Here is a 17,225-nt window from a genome sequence, read left to right as displayed (position 1 = left end):
AGGGAACTTTATAACATGCTGCAAAGGAAGATCATACACATGAGCACACACAGCATTACAAGTGTGAAAGCAGAAAATAGTTCTTCCTGAAAGATATTAACCATCAATTTGCAGCTCCAGGGTGACTACTTTAAGCAAGATGCAGAACTTCAAGGCATGAATCAGTGAAGTCGAAAGTCACAGAAGGAATTACTGGTGCCATAGGGTACTTATCAGCAGATAACAGAACGGACAATGTTGTGTTGCCCAAATGCCTGCTGTTGTGGCACAGGAGGAAAAAGGTAAATGCATTAGAAATGTCCTGCTAGGTCAGGCCACTATTCTGTTAAACCTAGTATTTTCTCACTTCCCTGCAGTGGAGACGCTACTTAGTAAAAGCATGTGAGCTGGCCACTTCTGTGGGTGACCGGCTTAACTTCCTAATTTGTAGTAAGAATGCTGGAGGATTTGTCCTTCCTTATTCCTTTTGGTATCTGCTTTTAGGCCTGTTCATGAATGTATATAATCACATTTTGAACCTGCTGATACTGTTGCCTCCACTGTAATGCTGTCTGCCTGCACCTCCTGTGACAACCAAGTTCAAAGTTCACTATCCAAAGCTGTACTCTCTTTTAACTAGTTTGAACTCTGTATTTTAAAATACTCACCCAGTGGTATCATCAGGTTCCCCCTGTGTCTAGTGGTGTTGGGTATGGTGAACAGCAGTTCTACATGTACCTTATCCATTGCCTTCTTGATTTTATTATTCTTTATCACACAACCTCTCCAAGTAATAAGTCCCAGCCTTTTTGTATCACCTCATAAGGCAGCTGTTTTATTTCCATGCTCATTTTTCTGTACCTCTCAATTCCTGTACATCGTCCTTGAAATGCACAGACCTGGACCATCTGCAGGACTCGAGGTGTGGCTGCACCAAGGCCTTTACATAGCAGCAAAATTACATCCTCTGTTCTTCTTGTTCTGACTATCTTTGCTGATGACACCCAGCATCTTCCTGCCTTTTTTGGCCAGTGCATTGATCCAATGATTTCAGAAAACTGTCAGTGACAACTCTAAGATCCTTTTCTTGGCTTGTAACTGCCAGTTTTGAGTTCAGCATCATGCAGACATGGGTTAGATTTTTTTTTGTGTAGGTGCACTACATTATATTTGCCTAAAGGGAAGCTTACCTGGCAGGTTTTCACCCATTCATTTTTGTGAGCTCCTTCTGGAATTTGGTGGCATTGGCAAGGAATTTAGCTACTTGAAAGAGCATATTGCCATCTGCACACTTAAAAGAGATTTCACTGCAAACTTCCTTCTCTAGGGGACTGATAAAGGTGTTCAGTAAAACTAGTCCCAGCATTAATTTCTGGGAGGACTCAGTTTGGATGCTTCTTCATCCTGTGAAATGTTAGTTAAGCCCTACCATTTGTTTCTTATCTTTTAATAAGCTTTAAATTCATAAGGGACCTATCCTTCAGTCCATGGCAACTTATTTTCTGCATTAAGCTTTGGTGTAGAATATTGTCAGTGGCTTTTTGAAAATTCAGTACGTTGCATACACTTGTTTCCTTACTAGAGCACTTACAGAGGTCCACCAGGTCCATGAGGCAGGTTTTCCCCTTGCAGAAACTACGTCAGCTCCTTTGCAATAGTCTGTGTTTGTCCATGTGCTGAGTGGGTTTATGCTATTATCTTACCATGGCAGGAAGTCAGAATTGCTGTTCTGTAGTTCCGAGTATCTCCCTCGGCACCTTTTATGCTTCCAATATTGTCTCTCTTGTGTTCACAGCTGAGCTTATATCTGGAGAGTGCTTTACCCACCAGACTAAAGTATTCTGTGAAAAGTCAGGAATTGAAAGGAAACAAAAGCAAAGCTTGACTCTGTAGTTTATTGATTATGGCTCTGAAATAGAAGAGCTGCTTTGGGTTGGCAGTAAACAAAGTCCTGCCCATGCCTCTGGTATTATTTTCACAATTTTAAAACTCTTCTCTATATTTTTATCAAATTATGCACTTTTTGATAGTGGTGGAGTTTCAGGGTGGTTTGGCTGTTGCTAAACTGTTAAAGTCCTAGTGCAGTTTGACAAAGACAGTAATTGACAGGAGGGTCAGTATTTGCTGGAGTAGCTTTTGAGGGATGTTATTTTAGTAGGATTCAGTATTACAAATGTAGGATTCAGTATTACAGATGCCACGTTCAAAATCATGAGTTGGGCCTTTTTAAGACTGACTTAAAAATAATAATTTGGAGCACTTTTTCTTTGCTTCCCAGTCCTTTATGTCCCGTCAAGTTTTTAGAGAGTGATGAGGGCTGGAAATGTATTTTAAGACAGTGTAAGCAAAATTCTCCCAATTCTGACTCTAGGAGTTTGCAATACAATACTTAGTACTATAAGAGTTGGCAGCACTGCTGGTTTACAAAGGAAAAGCTCAGGCCATGGCCAGATGCCACATAGCATTTGCTTCATGAAAGCAGAGAGCAGCTGCATAGCTGATGGATGTGGCCCTGGAAGATCTTATCTGACTCATCTGAATTCTGAAGTAGTTCAGAGATTTTGAGGCAAATCATCAGCCCACCAGGAAGAAATACAAGGAAGAAAAGTGCAGTGCTCATGCTTTGTTTGTACTCTAAGGGGCTCTGTAACTTGTTGGCTGGTTAGAGCAGTTCAGTTGGGGAACTGGCCTGGGCCAGACTCTGTCTTAGGAGAAACGAAACTTAAGAAGTTTTTTATGTTCTTCTCTTCATCAGATATACCAAATGCTCTTTGGCCACAGCTGACAGCCTGGATAATATTTTTCAGTTAGGTGTTAATCAAGGGTTCCTGTAGAAAGACTAACATTTGGCCTGACTCTCAAGTCCCTTTAAAGTGCGTTATGTCAATGTACTGTCTATATGCATCAATAGGGACAAGGTTTGGCAGGAACAAATACCAAGTGTGGAAATCTAGCATTTTCATAGCACCTTGGGAGACATCAGATTACCAAGAGAAAGCCCCTTCAAAGAGAAACAATTGAGACTGGAAGAGAGATTAATAACTGTGTGAAACTCCATTGTGTTAGCAATTAGTGTTAGCAAATTAGCTCATACACCACCATTCCCCCAATATCTAAAAGAATGCTTCAGGAACTGTGCCACAGATTTTCCCCAAGACGTCTTCATCTTGCCTGAGAGATGCTCAGACAAAGCACAGACAAATGAAAACAAATACGAAAGAATCGCTATAAGAATGAAGGTGTTCACAGCTGAACCTCTTTAAGGCTGTGCTGAACAGAGGACACAATGAATGAGTATATTCTTTATGTGAATAAATTGGATTACAATAATAATAACATTCTGCAGCTGAAGCAAGTTAACTGTTGTGCTCAACTGTTTATCAGAGGACTTAATTTTTTTAATTGGAGGGAAAATGTTACTTGTAAAAAACACTTGCCACACGATGGCAGCATAATCTAACGAGACAAAATTTTGGCTGTCATCGCTGGGAAACATTTTGCAGTTTTTAGGAGGCTGATTGTTACAGAACCACAGTACATCTGAAAATGAAGCGTTGGCAGCATCTGAATAGCTCTTTTGCACTGTGGAGGCTAAGTGGCACAGTGGATTAGTACCGTAGGCTTTTTCTTCTGGAGACTCAGCCTTACATCCTGGCTTAGCCTGTAAATGAAAGCAAGTTGGGTGGTCTCATCCCAGTCCCCATTTGTGCATATCACAAAACCACCAGGCAATTTGGCATGGCCAGGAGCTGCTGCCTGGGAGAGAAGCGGGATTCAAATAGGAGAGGAACTGCAGGTCATGAGCAAGGTGAGCTGGCAGATCTGTGAAGGGAGGCTTGTGTAGCACCTGCTCAGACCAAATGACAGTCACCATGTGTCATCAGTACTGATTTTATTCTAAATATATTTGCATGGCAGTTTATTCCCTGTTAGTGAAGTCCAAGTCAGATCTTTATTTTATCCTTCTGCCTATTGCTACTCATGGGAGTTTTGCCAGTGAAAGGAGCCAGCAAGCACCACAGGATTTGCCCGGTTTTTATTTACTATTCCGATGAACAAATTCATTTAAGTTTTGTTTTGAAGAGAAGGTAGTATAAATTCTTAAATACACCTTAAATATGTACAGCATAGGAGAGAATAGTACAAAGGTCCTATGCACTAGGGACAAATTCGCAGGGTCTGGATGGTGCACGAGATGTGACCCAGGTGTGTGTCCTTGTACCAGCCTCATTGTATGGGCTCAGTGACCCAGCTTCATTGTACGGGCTCTCCACAATCTTGATTTCTCTGGAAACAGCCTTGGTTCTAGGGCAATGCTATTGTCCCCATTTTATTGGTCGGCAACCAAAACACAGAAAGCCTGAGTCTTGTCTAGGTTTATGAGGGAGACTAAGAATACCATTGAGACCTGAATCTGGGTTTAAGAAGACGTGCTGCAGGGGAGTTCTTGGAGGGCAAACTGTAAAAATGAAGAGTAAAGCCAAGAGAGAAAGTGAGATAGAGGGAGAGAGGAATATGGTACTGCAGAAAATGGGAAACTGTTTGAGGCATTAAAAAAAAACACGATGCAGGAAACGAACACAAGTTTCGGAGCAAGGGTAAAAGTAGCAATATTGGAGAAATATCAGGAAATAGGTTTTTTTTTTTTATAATGCTTACCAAATATCAGGAGTTTTAAAAGGCCAGTAGTACAATGAAGAAAAAATCTAAGCAGTCAGGAAAAGCAGAAAAATGTGCAATGTCTGGAGAAAGGAAGTTGTAAAGAGCAAAGAAAAAGCACTAATATAAAGAAGTGGAGAATGAAACATTTCATTATACCTGAAAGAGACTGTTCCTTTTTTTACACAATAAAAAAATTGTTTCATGATGCCCTGGAAGAATTATTCTCCCCAGTTTTTCAGTTCTCTCACTGAAGTGAAAAATCAATTATTTTTGCAGCCCTAGTTGTGTAATGAGGCATATTGAAGAAAAACTTTGGTTAGAGATGCAAGTGCTCCTGTACTAAAATTTTGGAATTTTAGATACTTCTGGGTATCTTAGAGTCATCTGAGGAGCCAGGTGGGGGAAGAGGAGAAAGGAAAGGGCTCACCATGCAGGATTATATCATCTGACTACAGCTCTCTTTGTTATCAGAAGGGATCTTGCTGCCTCACTGATGTTGCAAGTCTGGGTTTTCAGTTTGGCATGGAGGTGTACAAGTCTTCCTCCATCTTACTCCATGCTTCCGGAGTAAGCCAATCTCTTTAAAAAGATGACACAGAAATCCAGACAGGGAGTTATATATCAGTTCATCTCAGGTTTTTTATCCTGTTCTGGGAAATGGTTGATCACACTAGAAGCAAGTTGATCATACACTGTTCATCACAACTAGCATAACTAGCACACTGTTGATCACACTGGAAGCAAGATATACTCCTCTGTACTATTTCCATTGTAACTTTGTTAAACGGAGGACGTCTTACAGGGTTAGTTGAAAAAAAAATGCCCTAAATTTCTTATCAGTTGTGCCTGCGTTGGAACACAAATGTCACTTGTACGAATTCAATCTTTCAGAAGGGAAGACAGAAATGCTTTCCTGTGCCAGTAGTTGATTTTCCACATGCATGATCACTTTGCTTTATACTGGCCACACACTGTTACAGAGACATAAATTCTTGCCTAAGAATGACATGGCTGTTTTGTACCCCAACTTCCAAATGAAAACACTGCTGAAAGATTATGGAATACCAGAGATCTTTGTTCTGCATGCGGGCACAGAAGAGTAGGCAAGGCCACTGTGCCAGTAATACCTCCAAGTGATACACTAACCCTCTTTCTTTAGCTCTACCTATCATGATAGTAATTCTAGAAACACAAAGATAAGTTGCCTGGATTGAGTGAATGAATGTGTAGATAACTAGAAAAAAATTGGGAGAAGTTATGCTCAAGCATTTTAGAAGACCATGTCTTCTCTGAATTTTTTTTTACAAAACTGATTGCATTATACATTGTTGTCACTCAAAATACCACAGACAAATTCATAGAGTTCATTGTCCAGTGGTTTGTTGGTATATGTTCAGGAAGGCAAGACTTCTCCCTGCTGCCTCCATCTGCTCCAACCAACACAACTTTCCAGATGCAAGTGATTCAGCTCATGTCTTTTATACCTTCCAGGTCCTTCTGACAAGACATTCATTTCCATTAGATGGTACCTGCTAGCTGAAGTTGTTGCTGAATGAATGCTGACACCATCACAAATCACTTCTGTGAGAAAAACAGTGGATTGTCTCAGATGGCTGTAATGTTATGACGCTGCAATACCCCAGTAGATGGGGGTTTTGGACCTTCTAATTATACATCCAAAATGAACAGGCAGCTTTGCAGCAGTTGAATCAAAGAAAATGTAAATGCTTTTTTTTTTTTGTATTTTGCAGATATCAATATGAATTTATATACTTGAATGTGAATGAACTTCAATAGGATGAACATTGGTTCTTTTAATTTTTAATGTTCCTCCCTCCCCCCCTTTACTTATTTACTTTTGATCATGAAACTGTAAGTAAGTATTTGAAATGAGAAAGCCCTGCTATATCAAAGCCTTGCTGTCCAAAATGGCCTGGAATTCCTGAAATCGCATAGTATGAGTTTGTCACCTCTGAGTTTGTGCAAAGCTTCTATTACAGAGCCTTTGAAAGAAATCCTAAATTACAAAAAAGCAGTAATGTAAAACTATTTTTATTGAAAATACATCTACAAAGTAATGTTTCTTAATCCACTCTGGTGCATACCAATGCAGAACCAATGAGGGATGGGGAACTGAATCTTTCTATAATACCTGATTTCCATAAGAAACAAAGTTAGTATAAAAAAAATCACATTCTTTGTGACACAATTCATTTTTCTCAGCTGATGTCATAGAAAGACAGCCATTTACATTGTCTTTGCAATGTATTTCCAAACAAAATCTTAACAAAAAATTAAATTGTTATGCCATAAATTCTACAGTTAATGTTTATACACACATTCTGAATACAGTATCTATATAAAAATATCTCTAATTACATATCAGAAAATGCCTGTCTGTATCCTAGATTTGCATTCTCTTTAGCAAAAACCACCCCCCCCATACTTGTTTTCTTTCGGTCAGAGATTCATTTAGAGCTCTGTTGGTTTGACTGCTCAATACTCTGTATTAAACTCTGCTCACTTCATTCACTGGAGAGTTCCTGCTTGTATTGTCTGGGCTACTCAACTGGAGAAGATGGGCAGGAGTTTTCAGTCCTAAAAAAACCAGTCTTGCCTGGGAAAAGATTTGCCTTCAACCAGTATGCTGACATTTTCACTACAGTTACTGGTACACCTTATTTGTGTTCTTTTAGTGACAGAAGCAACGTATTGAATGTTTTTTTTAGTGGCAACTGGGGCATTGCAAGGCAATCCTTCATTTCCATCATCAGAATATTTTGGTAGGGGGAGGGAGAAAGAAAACAACCGAACATTTTAGTAAAAAAGATCACTCAACACTATTGTGCCTGTTGATTAATATTTTTTCATTCCCCCAACTGTAACTGTATTATAAAACTTTCCAGTTTAACCTCTATAATAATACAAGGCAAAAAGGAAAAAATACATAATTTATATTTCTAGAAAAGGGCTTCATCAGGGAATAATATTGAAATGAACAAAAATCCCCACAGGATAACAAGTGCATTGTCTCCCTTTTTCCTTTTCCATTCCCTGAAAGAAACCTACAATATTGCGCTTTAAAATCCTTCCTAATTAAAATTTCAACATTTATTATAGTATTTACTATTTTGCAGTTTATATATTTTTCCTAGTAAGAAGTAAAAAAGCACCCATTAGTTTTATTTTCTAAAGGATTATTTTTTTCTTTTTGAGATGCTACTGATAAACACAAAAGGATTTTGAAATTTCACATTGAGATAGGGAGCCTTCATCTCCAGATGGAAAAGTGTAAATCCAGCTAATAGCTCTATAACTTATCAGTGGGATGACCAAGCATTTGGGAGGTTTCCAATCAGAAAACCTCCTGTTGGTCTCAGGGATTCAGATTTAGAATCGAGTCCCTTTAGGATCTGAGCATCTCACCCTTCTGCAGCTTCTGCAGAAGGCTGGCACTGCCTTCTATTCTTACTCTTGCTTATTAAGTAGATAATTGGCATACCCAGAGCATGCTATGTTTTTTTTCCAAACAGAGATGAGGACACATTTTCTGTCTCAGCCTAGGGCCTTGCTCCTACAAACACACACATATATTGTTCAGCTGGGTTGTGATGCTGAAATTAAGGGGGTAAATCCAGATTGGAGGTACATACATACATACATACATGTTTTCAAGTCAGTGGGAGCTGACTAGGCTAAGTTTTTGTCAAGATCAGCTGAAGGTAATGTGAAAAACTGTGTCTAGATAAAATAACTTTCTCAGAAATATTTCAACTCAGCTGATAAAAGTGGTGATCCTGGGTATTTTTTTCTTTATTTATATATCTTCCCCCTTTTTATCCTTTCAATTAATGTCCTTCTTTTTATTGTCCTGCTAGTATTCGAACAATATAACACTAGAAAAAAAAAATCAGATAAAAAAGCAAAAATCCTGTTAATTTACTTAGCTGGATGCAGTTATCAAGTTAGAAGTATTGATTGTGTGTTTATAGATGTTAGGAATTTTGCAACAGGTATTTAAAAAAATAAAACCATTTTCAGGCTCTGTTATCTGTCCAGTTCATATATAAAAAAAAAAAAAAAAAAAAGAATAGGTTCACAGGACGGAGTAACATAGACACTGATTTTTGTTTTTATTTAACTGATAATCTCTCTTTTTTTTTATGCTCAGTTAGCACATCTCTAGCAGGACCAGTGCTGTTGCCTGTTAATTTTTTTTAAGTGGGAAGCCAACATATACTGTGATCCTGCTAATTTGGAATATATTTTCATTAATTCTTTTCAGTGCTAGCATAAAGGGAGAAAACAAGGAATAAGTGAACTTGGTGAATTCAAGATATAAATGGCTGGAAAAAACATGTGTTTTCCACACTTGTAGTGTTGGACTCATGCTTTCTTCACCCTACATCTTGGTTTCACTATCTAATGGTTTCTCACTCTCATTTTCTTGTGAGATCAGTTGGTATGGTTTCTTCATTTCATTTTCCTCTATCACAGAATTACCCATTTCAGCATCCCTGTTCTTCAGCTCATGCCGTGATAAATGTTCAACAATTCCTGCTCCGATGGAGTCTCCCAGGACATTGGTAGTAGTACGGAGACGATCCCTAAGGAGAAATAGTAAGTTAGCCTTGATTTCACAACTTCTTCAGGGAAGCATGCAGACTAGCTGTTAAAATGGCCTTTGAATAACTACTAGATGATTTGGCCATTTTATGTATATTCATTTATCTGAACTGTTAATGCCATGATTTCTTCTACAGAAATTGACAAATACACTAGGATTTGGAGTCACAAAATGTATTAATACTCATGACAACTTCACAGCAAGAAGCAGCTGTGTGATGAGGATGACAAAGGAAGCATATGGCAGGTGCTTCTCCGTGGCATTCCTATACTCTGGCGGTTTGGGTTTATAGCCTCTGAACATGTAAGCCAATGAGAATCTACCTTTTTAGGGTCATTTGCCTCCTGACCATAAACTACAGTCAGTAATTTAGGGTGGAATTGTGCTGAAATAATTCAAATTAAACTACAACATTTCAGCCCTCTTAGAGGGCTCTGTCCTGATGTAGGAGACAGCTTGATGATGGCACTGTTACTTGATAAGTGTCCACCTTCATAAGTCTGGGGGCGTTTGGTTAATCATTTGAAGACATTACGTTCTGATAATAATACGGGCAACTTCTTACAGGGATCACTTGAGAAGACTGAAGGGTAAAAGCCTCTGGAAACTATAACTAATAGGGATTAGATGAAATAGAGGTCAGAGGGAACCTTCTGGCTTTGATTTAGTTCCTGAACCTAAGGGATTTCCCCATATACCTACAGTGTCAGTCTTCGGCAGACAGAGGAATGGAAAAACTGAGGGGCAATACGTTGTGGTGGCTGGATAAGAGAGTTACACAACTGTTTTTCATTTCTGTGTCCATGGGGTAGACATATGAATCTTTCCTAGATTAGGTAGCCAGCAGGGCTGCAATGAACTCGGTCGGATCTGAACCAGCTCTGAGCCTGATTGATGGAAAGGTTTTAATTGCCATCCTACAAAAAATAGAAGACTAAAGCAATTCTTTGCTAATTTAATTACAGTGTGTCTGAAAGTTTTCTTAGTGTCCTAAGGATCCAGGTTTCTAAGTAACCCTTTTGCATACAAAAGGAACCATCATTAAGTAACACCCCTCACCATCTGCTCTAAGGAAATACATTAATCACAAGAAATTGTGGGTTTTTTTAACTTTTCTTTTCAACTGCTTTCCACAGCAAAAGAAGTACACCACTGACTGCAGTATTGCCAGAATTTCCCTGGCTATGTCACTTCTAAATATGATCTAAACCCTTAGCAACTCCATAAAAATACTTACAAGAACCAGTCCACTGCAATGATAAGAGTGATATCATCTGTAGGCAAACCTACTGAAGTAAGCACAATAACCATGGTGACCAAACCGGCTTGAGGAATGCCTGCAGCCCCAATACTGGCAGCTGTAGCTGTGATGCTGTGCAAAGAGATGGCAAGAGCAATTAATTGACTTCCATAATAAACTCTCTCTCATCTGGGAAACATTACAGACTGATATGAAGCAAGAAGGCATTTGTTCAGTAGTAAATAAAAAGATGAGCCCTGTCGCTTATCTGAACACTGCATAGCTGCCTGAGAGTGTGGATCTTAATCCAAAATGTTTACACTAAACCTTTATCCAGAACCCTCGAAACATGATTTTGTTAGGTGGTAAATCCCCTACTAGATGCTAAGGGCCAGACAAAAACATTACAAGCTACATGCCCCCACCCATTGAGCAAACTCCACAAGCTCAAACATGTTAAAAGAAAAGCTGAGTAATTTTGTCCTGGCAGATCTAATGCAAGAACTTTTATTCTATGTCCATCTCACTATAACTTCATGCCAGGTGAAGTATCTGTCCTCCAGCAGCTGGCATTCTGCCATCAGGAAAAATAAAGCTGCCAGAAACCCTGAATCATACAGTCTAGTAACTTGATAGAAATATGCTTGTTCACACCTGGTTTAGGAAGAATTTGTTTTGTCGGGTGATTTGGCAGGGAGCATCTCTAGTACCAACGGATGTGGAACTATTGCCTCAGAGTGTGAAGGCAGAGTTTTGCCTTCTGTTGATGAATATTGAATTAAGCTGGTGGGTTTTATGGAGAGAAGCACTTCTACTTGAAAATCTTCTACATTCCCAGTTCACCATATCTGAACTTTCAGTGTTCCTGTGTGATAAATATGTGTCTCTCTGTCCTACAGTGTCCCTCTCTCCTCTTGCTGACATTTGTTTCTTCTGCACAGGTACCCATCACACTTTTCTCTTAAGCTGTTTGAGTAAGATAATGAAATTAAGGCAGATCAGTTATCATCGAGTGCTACTTAGTGGGTTGTTTGCTCTTCTATTTCAAACATGAAGGCTTGTGTGCTTGAAAACATACCTATCTTCTCCACCTCTATCAGCTGGTGTAATAAAAGGTATTACTGCTCCTTACATAGCTTGCTCTACTTGTATCCGGAGCCCATCAGGACTAGGAAAACACTACCTCTCCTAGCATTAGCACTGTGATGCTTTTATGCTACTGTTTTGTACATGCATTATAAACAACCTGGCACTGATTGTAAGTCTATAGCTCCCAACAGCTGCATGAATTCTTAAGAAAGAAAATTTGAAAGTCATTAAAAACTGTTCTTGTTGACTCTGCTAAGTGCAGTGATAGGTGTGTCATGTTACAGTTTTTTAAAGGTTTACCTAATGGAGAATATGGGCTGGGGGGCCTCTTCTATGCAGGAAATGCAAATCATTACAGTTAGTCAGCTACTGTAGCAGTTCCTGGTTTTAGCTCTAGATGCTTTTGTTTAATCCTGCATATAACAGCAAGAAGGAGTCATCACAAAGGTGCTTTTATTAGATGTAGGTAATAATGGCTTCTGTACCTGATTGTGATAATCTGCCCAAAGTTCAGATCAAAGTTGTTAACCTGTGCAATGAAAATTGCAGCCAAAGCCTCATATAAAGCAGTTCCATCCATATTAATTGTAGCACCAACTGGGAGTACAAATCTTGTAACTCGTTTGTCCACTCCATTTATTTCTTCTAGACACTTAAACGTAACAGGTAGTGTTGCAGAACTGAAACAAAAAGAAAAGAAGGTAATATATGATACAAATTCTACAAAGAGGGAATGAAAAGAGCATCACACATTGTGACAAGAGAGATTGTTCTAACTGTCGTAATTTTTACGTGATCTACCAGAATATTTTTTTAGAAAATGCAAAGGCTGAATTTAAACATTATTAAAATGACAGAGATTCTCCTAATGCTCTTGGAAAGTTTTTCCAATGGTTAATTACTGTCACTGTCTATGTAGTACCTAGCCTGAATGTGTCTAACTTCAGTATTTTGTCACAATTACCACTTCTCATTTTTTATGTCATGGAGTTATGACTGAATCATCCTTAAGCATTGTTTTCTGGAAGTTATACAAATTAAGCTATTCAAGCCTTCTGTAAACAGCATGTTTTATTTAGTTGTTGGTTCCCCTGGAAAGGGCATTTTGATGGATGATGACATTACTTTACCACTTGTGGGTTAACACCAGTAGGCAGCTAAGCACCACACAGCCACTTGCTTACTTGCCCCCATACCCTGAGTGAGGCAGGCAAAGAAGAAAGGAACAGTAAAAGCAAGAAAACACAGGGGCTGAGATTTAAAAAAAAACCAAAACTTTAATAAGTAAAGGATAAGTGGAAGAAGAGAGAAACAAAACAAAACAAGTGATGCGAAGGTAATCACTTATCATCTCCCACAGGTAGACCAATGCCCAGCCAGTTCCCAAGTAAAAGGTGGCTAGCCTCCCTAAAATCCCCTCTTTTCCCTTTTCATTGCTGAGCATGATGTTATATGGCATGAAATATCTCTGGGTAATTTGGTCATCTGCCTGGTTGTGTGCCCTCCCAACCTATTCCACACCCCTCAATCTACTCACTGTGAGGGCAGAGTGAGAAACAGAGAAGGCCTTGACACTGTGCAAATACTGTTCGTCAATAACTAGAACATCAGTGTGTGATCAGCGTTGTTTTGGTCACAAATCTAAAACACGGCACCATACAAGCTGCTATGAAGAAAGTTAAGTCTGTCCCACCCAGGCCCCATTACACCACTTAATCTTGTTCCCCTGCTGCTACATCCAAATATGATATACATGATAATTTCATATAAAGACCAACCCAACTGAACATTTTGGCTTCATATGCTACAAGAGTGTCCATTCAGCCCACATGATGCCAAGTTCCTTTTCAGTGGCACTGCCTCAGAAGGAAGGATAAAGTGGCCATTTTATAAGAGCTGGCTGGGCTCTTTGTTCTTCATGATGTATCTCTAGATCTGATCATATCAAAGTAAAGAGGTTTTTCAAGACCCAGCAATTTAGATTACGCCATCTCAGTCATTGCTAACTACTTAACAGACTTTCATGTCTTTGAAACTTTATCAATATTGATAAAATAAAATACTGATAAAATGTAAAGTAAAGAAGGGTTGTGGAAGATTGTGCTAGAAAATCTCTTTGATGACAGTCAACTTACAGTTAAATTTTAAACAGCTTTTAAATCCACTCGCAGCATAATGTGTTCTCTTGCATCAGTCTAGGCTCTTACACAGAATCTTGAGCAGCGCCTAGTGGAATGTCTTACAGAAGCTGGAACATATCCTCTTAACACTATTACTGTTACTCACCAAGGCTGTAGTTTTGTTTTATTCTCTTTAAAACTATGTTGACTGGTATTAGTTTTATTATCTTCTTTTAAAAATCGTTATTACTCCAATTCCCTTTTAGGCATTCCACAAATTTGCAAGGATTGATGTCAAAATGTCAAATGTGAAATTAATTGTCCCTCTCTACCCATTAATATACTGTCATAATTTTTTTAAGTCCTCAAAAGCTTTTTCAGTTATACAAAACTTAATCAGATTCTACATTAATGGTTACAATAGCTTCTCATCCAGATCTTCAAAACAGTCCCAAACACCAGGGACTTGAATTTGGTAATACAGAATATCTGACTTAAAACATCTGTCTTTAGGAGGAACTTTTAAAATCTATTCAAATGAAAGGTGCTTTATGAAAGGTCATATAGTATAGAAATGTATATTTGATTACAATAATGTTTCCTTTCATCATAGATGCAAACAGGTTTTTTATTCATGTGATGTACCTATAATTTCATCAACAAAGACCAAAAGTGGCATTTCTGTTGCAGGTTGTATATATCATCACCGGCTACCAGGATTTTGAGCACAGAATGTCAGCTGCCAATAAGGGCTCTCAAGGTCTCTCAGAATCCCCTCTGAACTTTACTGTTTGCTGCTCCATTTTGCCATGCACATCCTTTGCCAGTTGCATCTTTTTCCAGGAAGCTGTTACAAACTACTTCAAAATCTCAAACACCAAGGCTAATCAAAGTCACAAGGGTTCCGGCCATACAGTCACCAAACAGACTCATTACATCTCTCTTCAGGGATTCTTATAGAAAACAAAGTTCAGGTCAATAAAATGATAATAATTATCTGTTATCTTTATTGGAGAGCAGCAGAACTGAAATGAAGTGCCCAAGTGAATACTTGAATACAGAGTTAACCAATTACATTAAGCAAAATTTTTTCTCAAACCAGTAATATTATAAAAAATAATATGGGCTTAAAATATTGTATTATACCTGGAAGATGTTCCCAAAGCTGTGACTAATGCCTGGATTAAGCCTCCAATAAATACCCAAGGGTTCTTACGAGTGATCAGAAAGTAGAGAAGAGGTAGGACAATGACAGCATGAATTAGCAAACCGATGATAACTGTCACAGTATACATGGCAAGCTGACCACCAATCACACCCATATCTTCCATCTCAACAATTTTTCCAGCAATCAAGAAGAGGATTCCAAGTGGAGCATACCTGCAAACAAGAAATCAAATCAGTATTGTACTGAACAAAGTAGAAATTCACTCTCCCATCCGCACCTTTTGTGTTTATATGTATGCATGAATGTATGATTTCACTGTTCGGATGACTGCACTTATTCAGAAGCAGTTCTAAAGTTTAACTCTTTAACTCTTAACAGTTCAGCCTGGATTAAACCTCAGCAGTGAGTGTTTCTGATAGGCTCCATTGGATTTAGGATCTGGTAAGGATTTCAAGATGTATGGCATACCTTTCAGACATGTAGAGAGATGAGCTCTCTTTGGAATTCAAGTGTCATGTAAAAGCTAGTTTAGCCAATTCTGTTATAATTCTGCCTACATGAATGAAGGCTCTACCAAAATAGTTGTAGACTATGCCAAGTGCCCAGTTCTGTTATCTCACCAGTGCTGTTTCCTATGCTGTTGGGGGAAGGAACCCATACAGAAGGCTGATAACTTTTGATGATTTCAAGCTGCTTCTGGCCATGCCCCATTTTATCCAGTGGAGCACTGGATAAATACTTCAGCATGAAGCCATCTGTATGACAGAGGTTAGCTACATTGTGGGGCAGCAACAAAAGTGGTATGATCTGCTTTTTCTTATTGGTAAGCACAGCTATAGATGAAGAAAGAGCTAGTGTTGAGCATAAAACTCTAACATAGTTCTGCTGCAGCTGGACATTTGGTAGGGCCTTATTTCTATAAATGTCTACTTGTCTTTTCACAATAAGTTACCACAGAACAAAATTTATCCAGTGTATCTCAATTGCACTATAAGCCATCAAATCCATGTAGAAATTTCTCAAAAGTAACAATTCTCATCCACTGCTTTATCATCTTAAGGATGCTTGTAAAGAAGGAGAAAAGATTTTTGCTTTGTAAGATATTTCCTGGCAGAATAGAATTTTAGTTACTGGAAAAAATGCTTATTTTTAGTTTTGTATCTAGTGCTGCAACATATGTGTGTGTGCTCTTGGGTAGGCTTTTGGAGTTGATTTGTTTGTTTGTTTTCTGTAGTAAAGAAGGCAACAAGACATAATTTCTTTTCATAATTAACCTTCTATCTGACAAATAATGAATCTTCATTGTTGAAAAGACTTCATGGCTAATGTCTGAGGGAGAAGGTATTGGTGTTATTTACCTACTCAACACGATAAAGTAGGAAAATTATGTGTATGTGCAAGCAGTGCAGCTACAATGCAAGGACATATGTATATGCTATGCAGCTGCAGGAGCCAGTTATTTTGGAAACTAATGATAATGAGGTCTTGCTGTGTAGAAATAAGGTTATGGGAGAGGTTTGTCAGTTTCCTTCAGTGAAGACAGATTAGGATATAAGGAAACTTTGATAGCATACTGTTGTGATCTCTATCTTTATGAAGACATAGAATGGCTCTGTATAAGCTTAGCAAGTTCTGCCATAGACCCTGATTTTTCTCATGTCGAAAGTTAAACACACCAGAAGAGTAGGTATGTTTGGGCAAATTATTGACATACAGAATTACAGTTCTTGGGTTCAAGACCCAGGGAACTACAGGCCAGTCAGTCTCACTTCTGTGCCCGGCAAGATGATGGAGAAGATCCTCCTGGAAACTATGCTAAGGCACATTGAAAATAAGGAGGTGATTGGTGACAGCCAACATGGCTTCACTAAGGGAAAATCGTGCCTGACAAATTTGGTGGCCTTCTGTGATGGGGTTACAGCGCTGGTGGGTAAGGGAAGAGCAACTGACATCATCTACCTGGACTTGTGCAAAGCATTTGGCACTGTCCCGCACAACATTCTTGTCTCTAAATTGGAAAGACATGGATTCGATGAATGGACCACTGGTGGGTAAGGAATTGGCAGGATGGTTGCACTCAACGAGTTGCAGTCAACAGCTCTGTGTCCAAGTGGAGACCAGTGATGAGTGTCATTACTCAGGGGTCGGTATAGGGATTGGTGCTGTTTAACATCTTTGTTGGCGACATGGACAGCGGGATTGAGGGCACCCTCAGCAAGTTTGTTGACGACACCAAGCTGAGTGGTGCAGTCAACATGCTGGAGGGGAGGGATGCCATCCAGAGGGACCCTGACAGGCTTGAGAGGTGGGCCCGTGTGAACCTCATGAAGTTCAATAAGG

At 39.0% G+C, this 17,225-nt stretch overlaps 1 protein-coding gene across 4 annotated transcripts in view; it reads right to left on the bottom strand.

The window, feature by feature from the left end:
* Window positions 1-9,043: 9,043 nt before the first annotated feature.
* The window catches only part of SLC1A3 (solute carrier family 1 member 3), a gene marked incomplete at both ends in the record, with an annotated part of 68,996 nt that continues 60,814 nt past the window's right edge, over window positions 9,044-17,225 (bottom strand). For 3 of the 4 annotated variants that reach the window (XM_082335836.1, XM_082335839.1, XM_082335838.1), the window contains 4 exons: window positions 9,044-9,248; window positions 10,506-10,640; window positions 12,083-12,277; window positions 14,864-15,097. In XM_082335836.1, the coding sequence (XP_082191962.1) occupies window positions 9,044-9,248; window positions 10,506-10,640; window positions 12,083-12,277; window positions 14,864-15,097 (769 nt within the window). The remainder of the gene's footprint in view (window positions 9,249-10,505; window positions 10,641-12,082; window positions 12,278-14,863; window positions 15,098-17,225) is intronic. The other variant, XM_082335837.1, reaches the window with a different exon arrangement.

The sequence above is a fragment of the Platalea leucorodia genome, assembly GCF_965183815.1.
Source record: "Platalea leucorodia genome assembly, chromosome: Z".
Lineage (NCBI taxonomy): Eukaryota > Metazoa > Chordata > Aves > Pelecaniformes > Threskiornithidae > Platalea > Platalea leucorodia.
The sequence above is the reverse complement of the archived record's forward strand: the minus strand, read 5'-3'. Positions and strand labels throughout refer to the sequence as shown.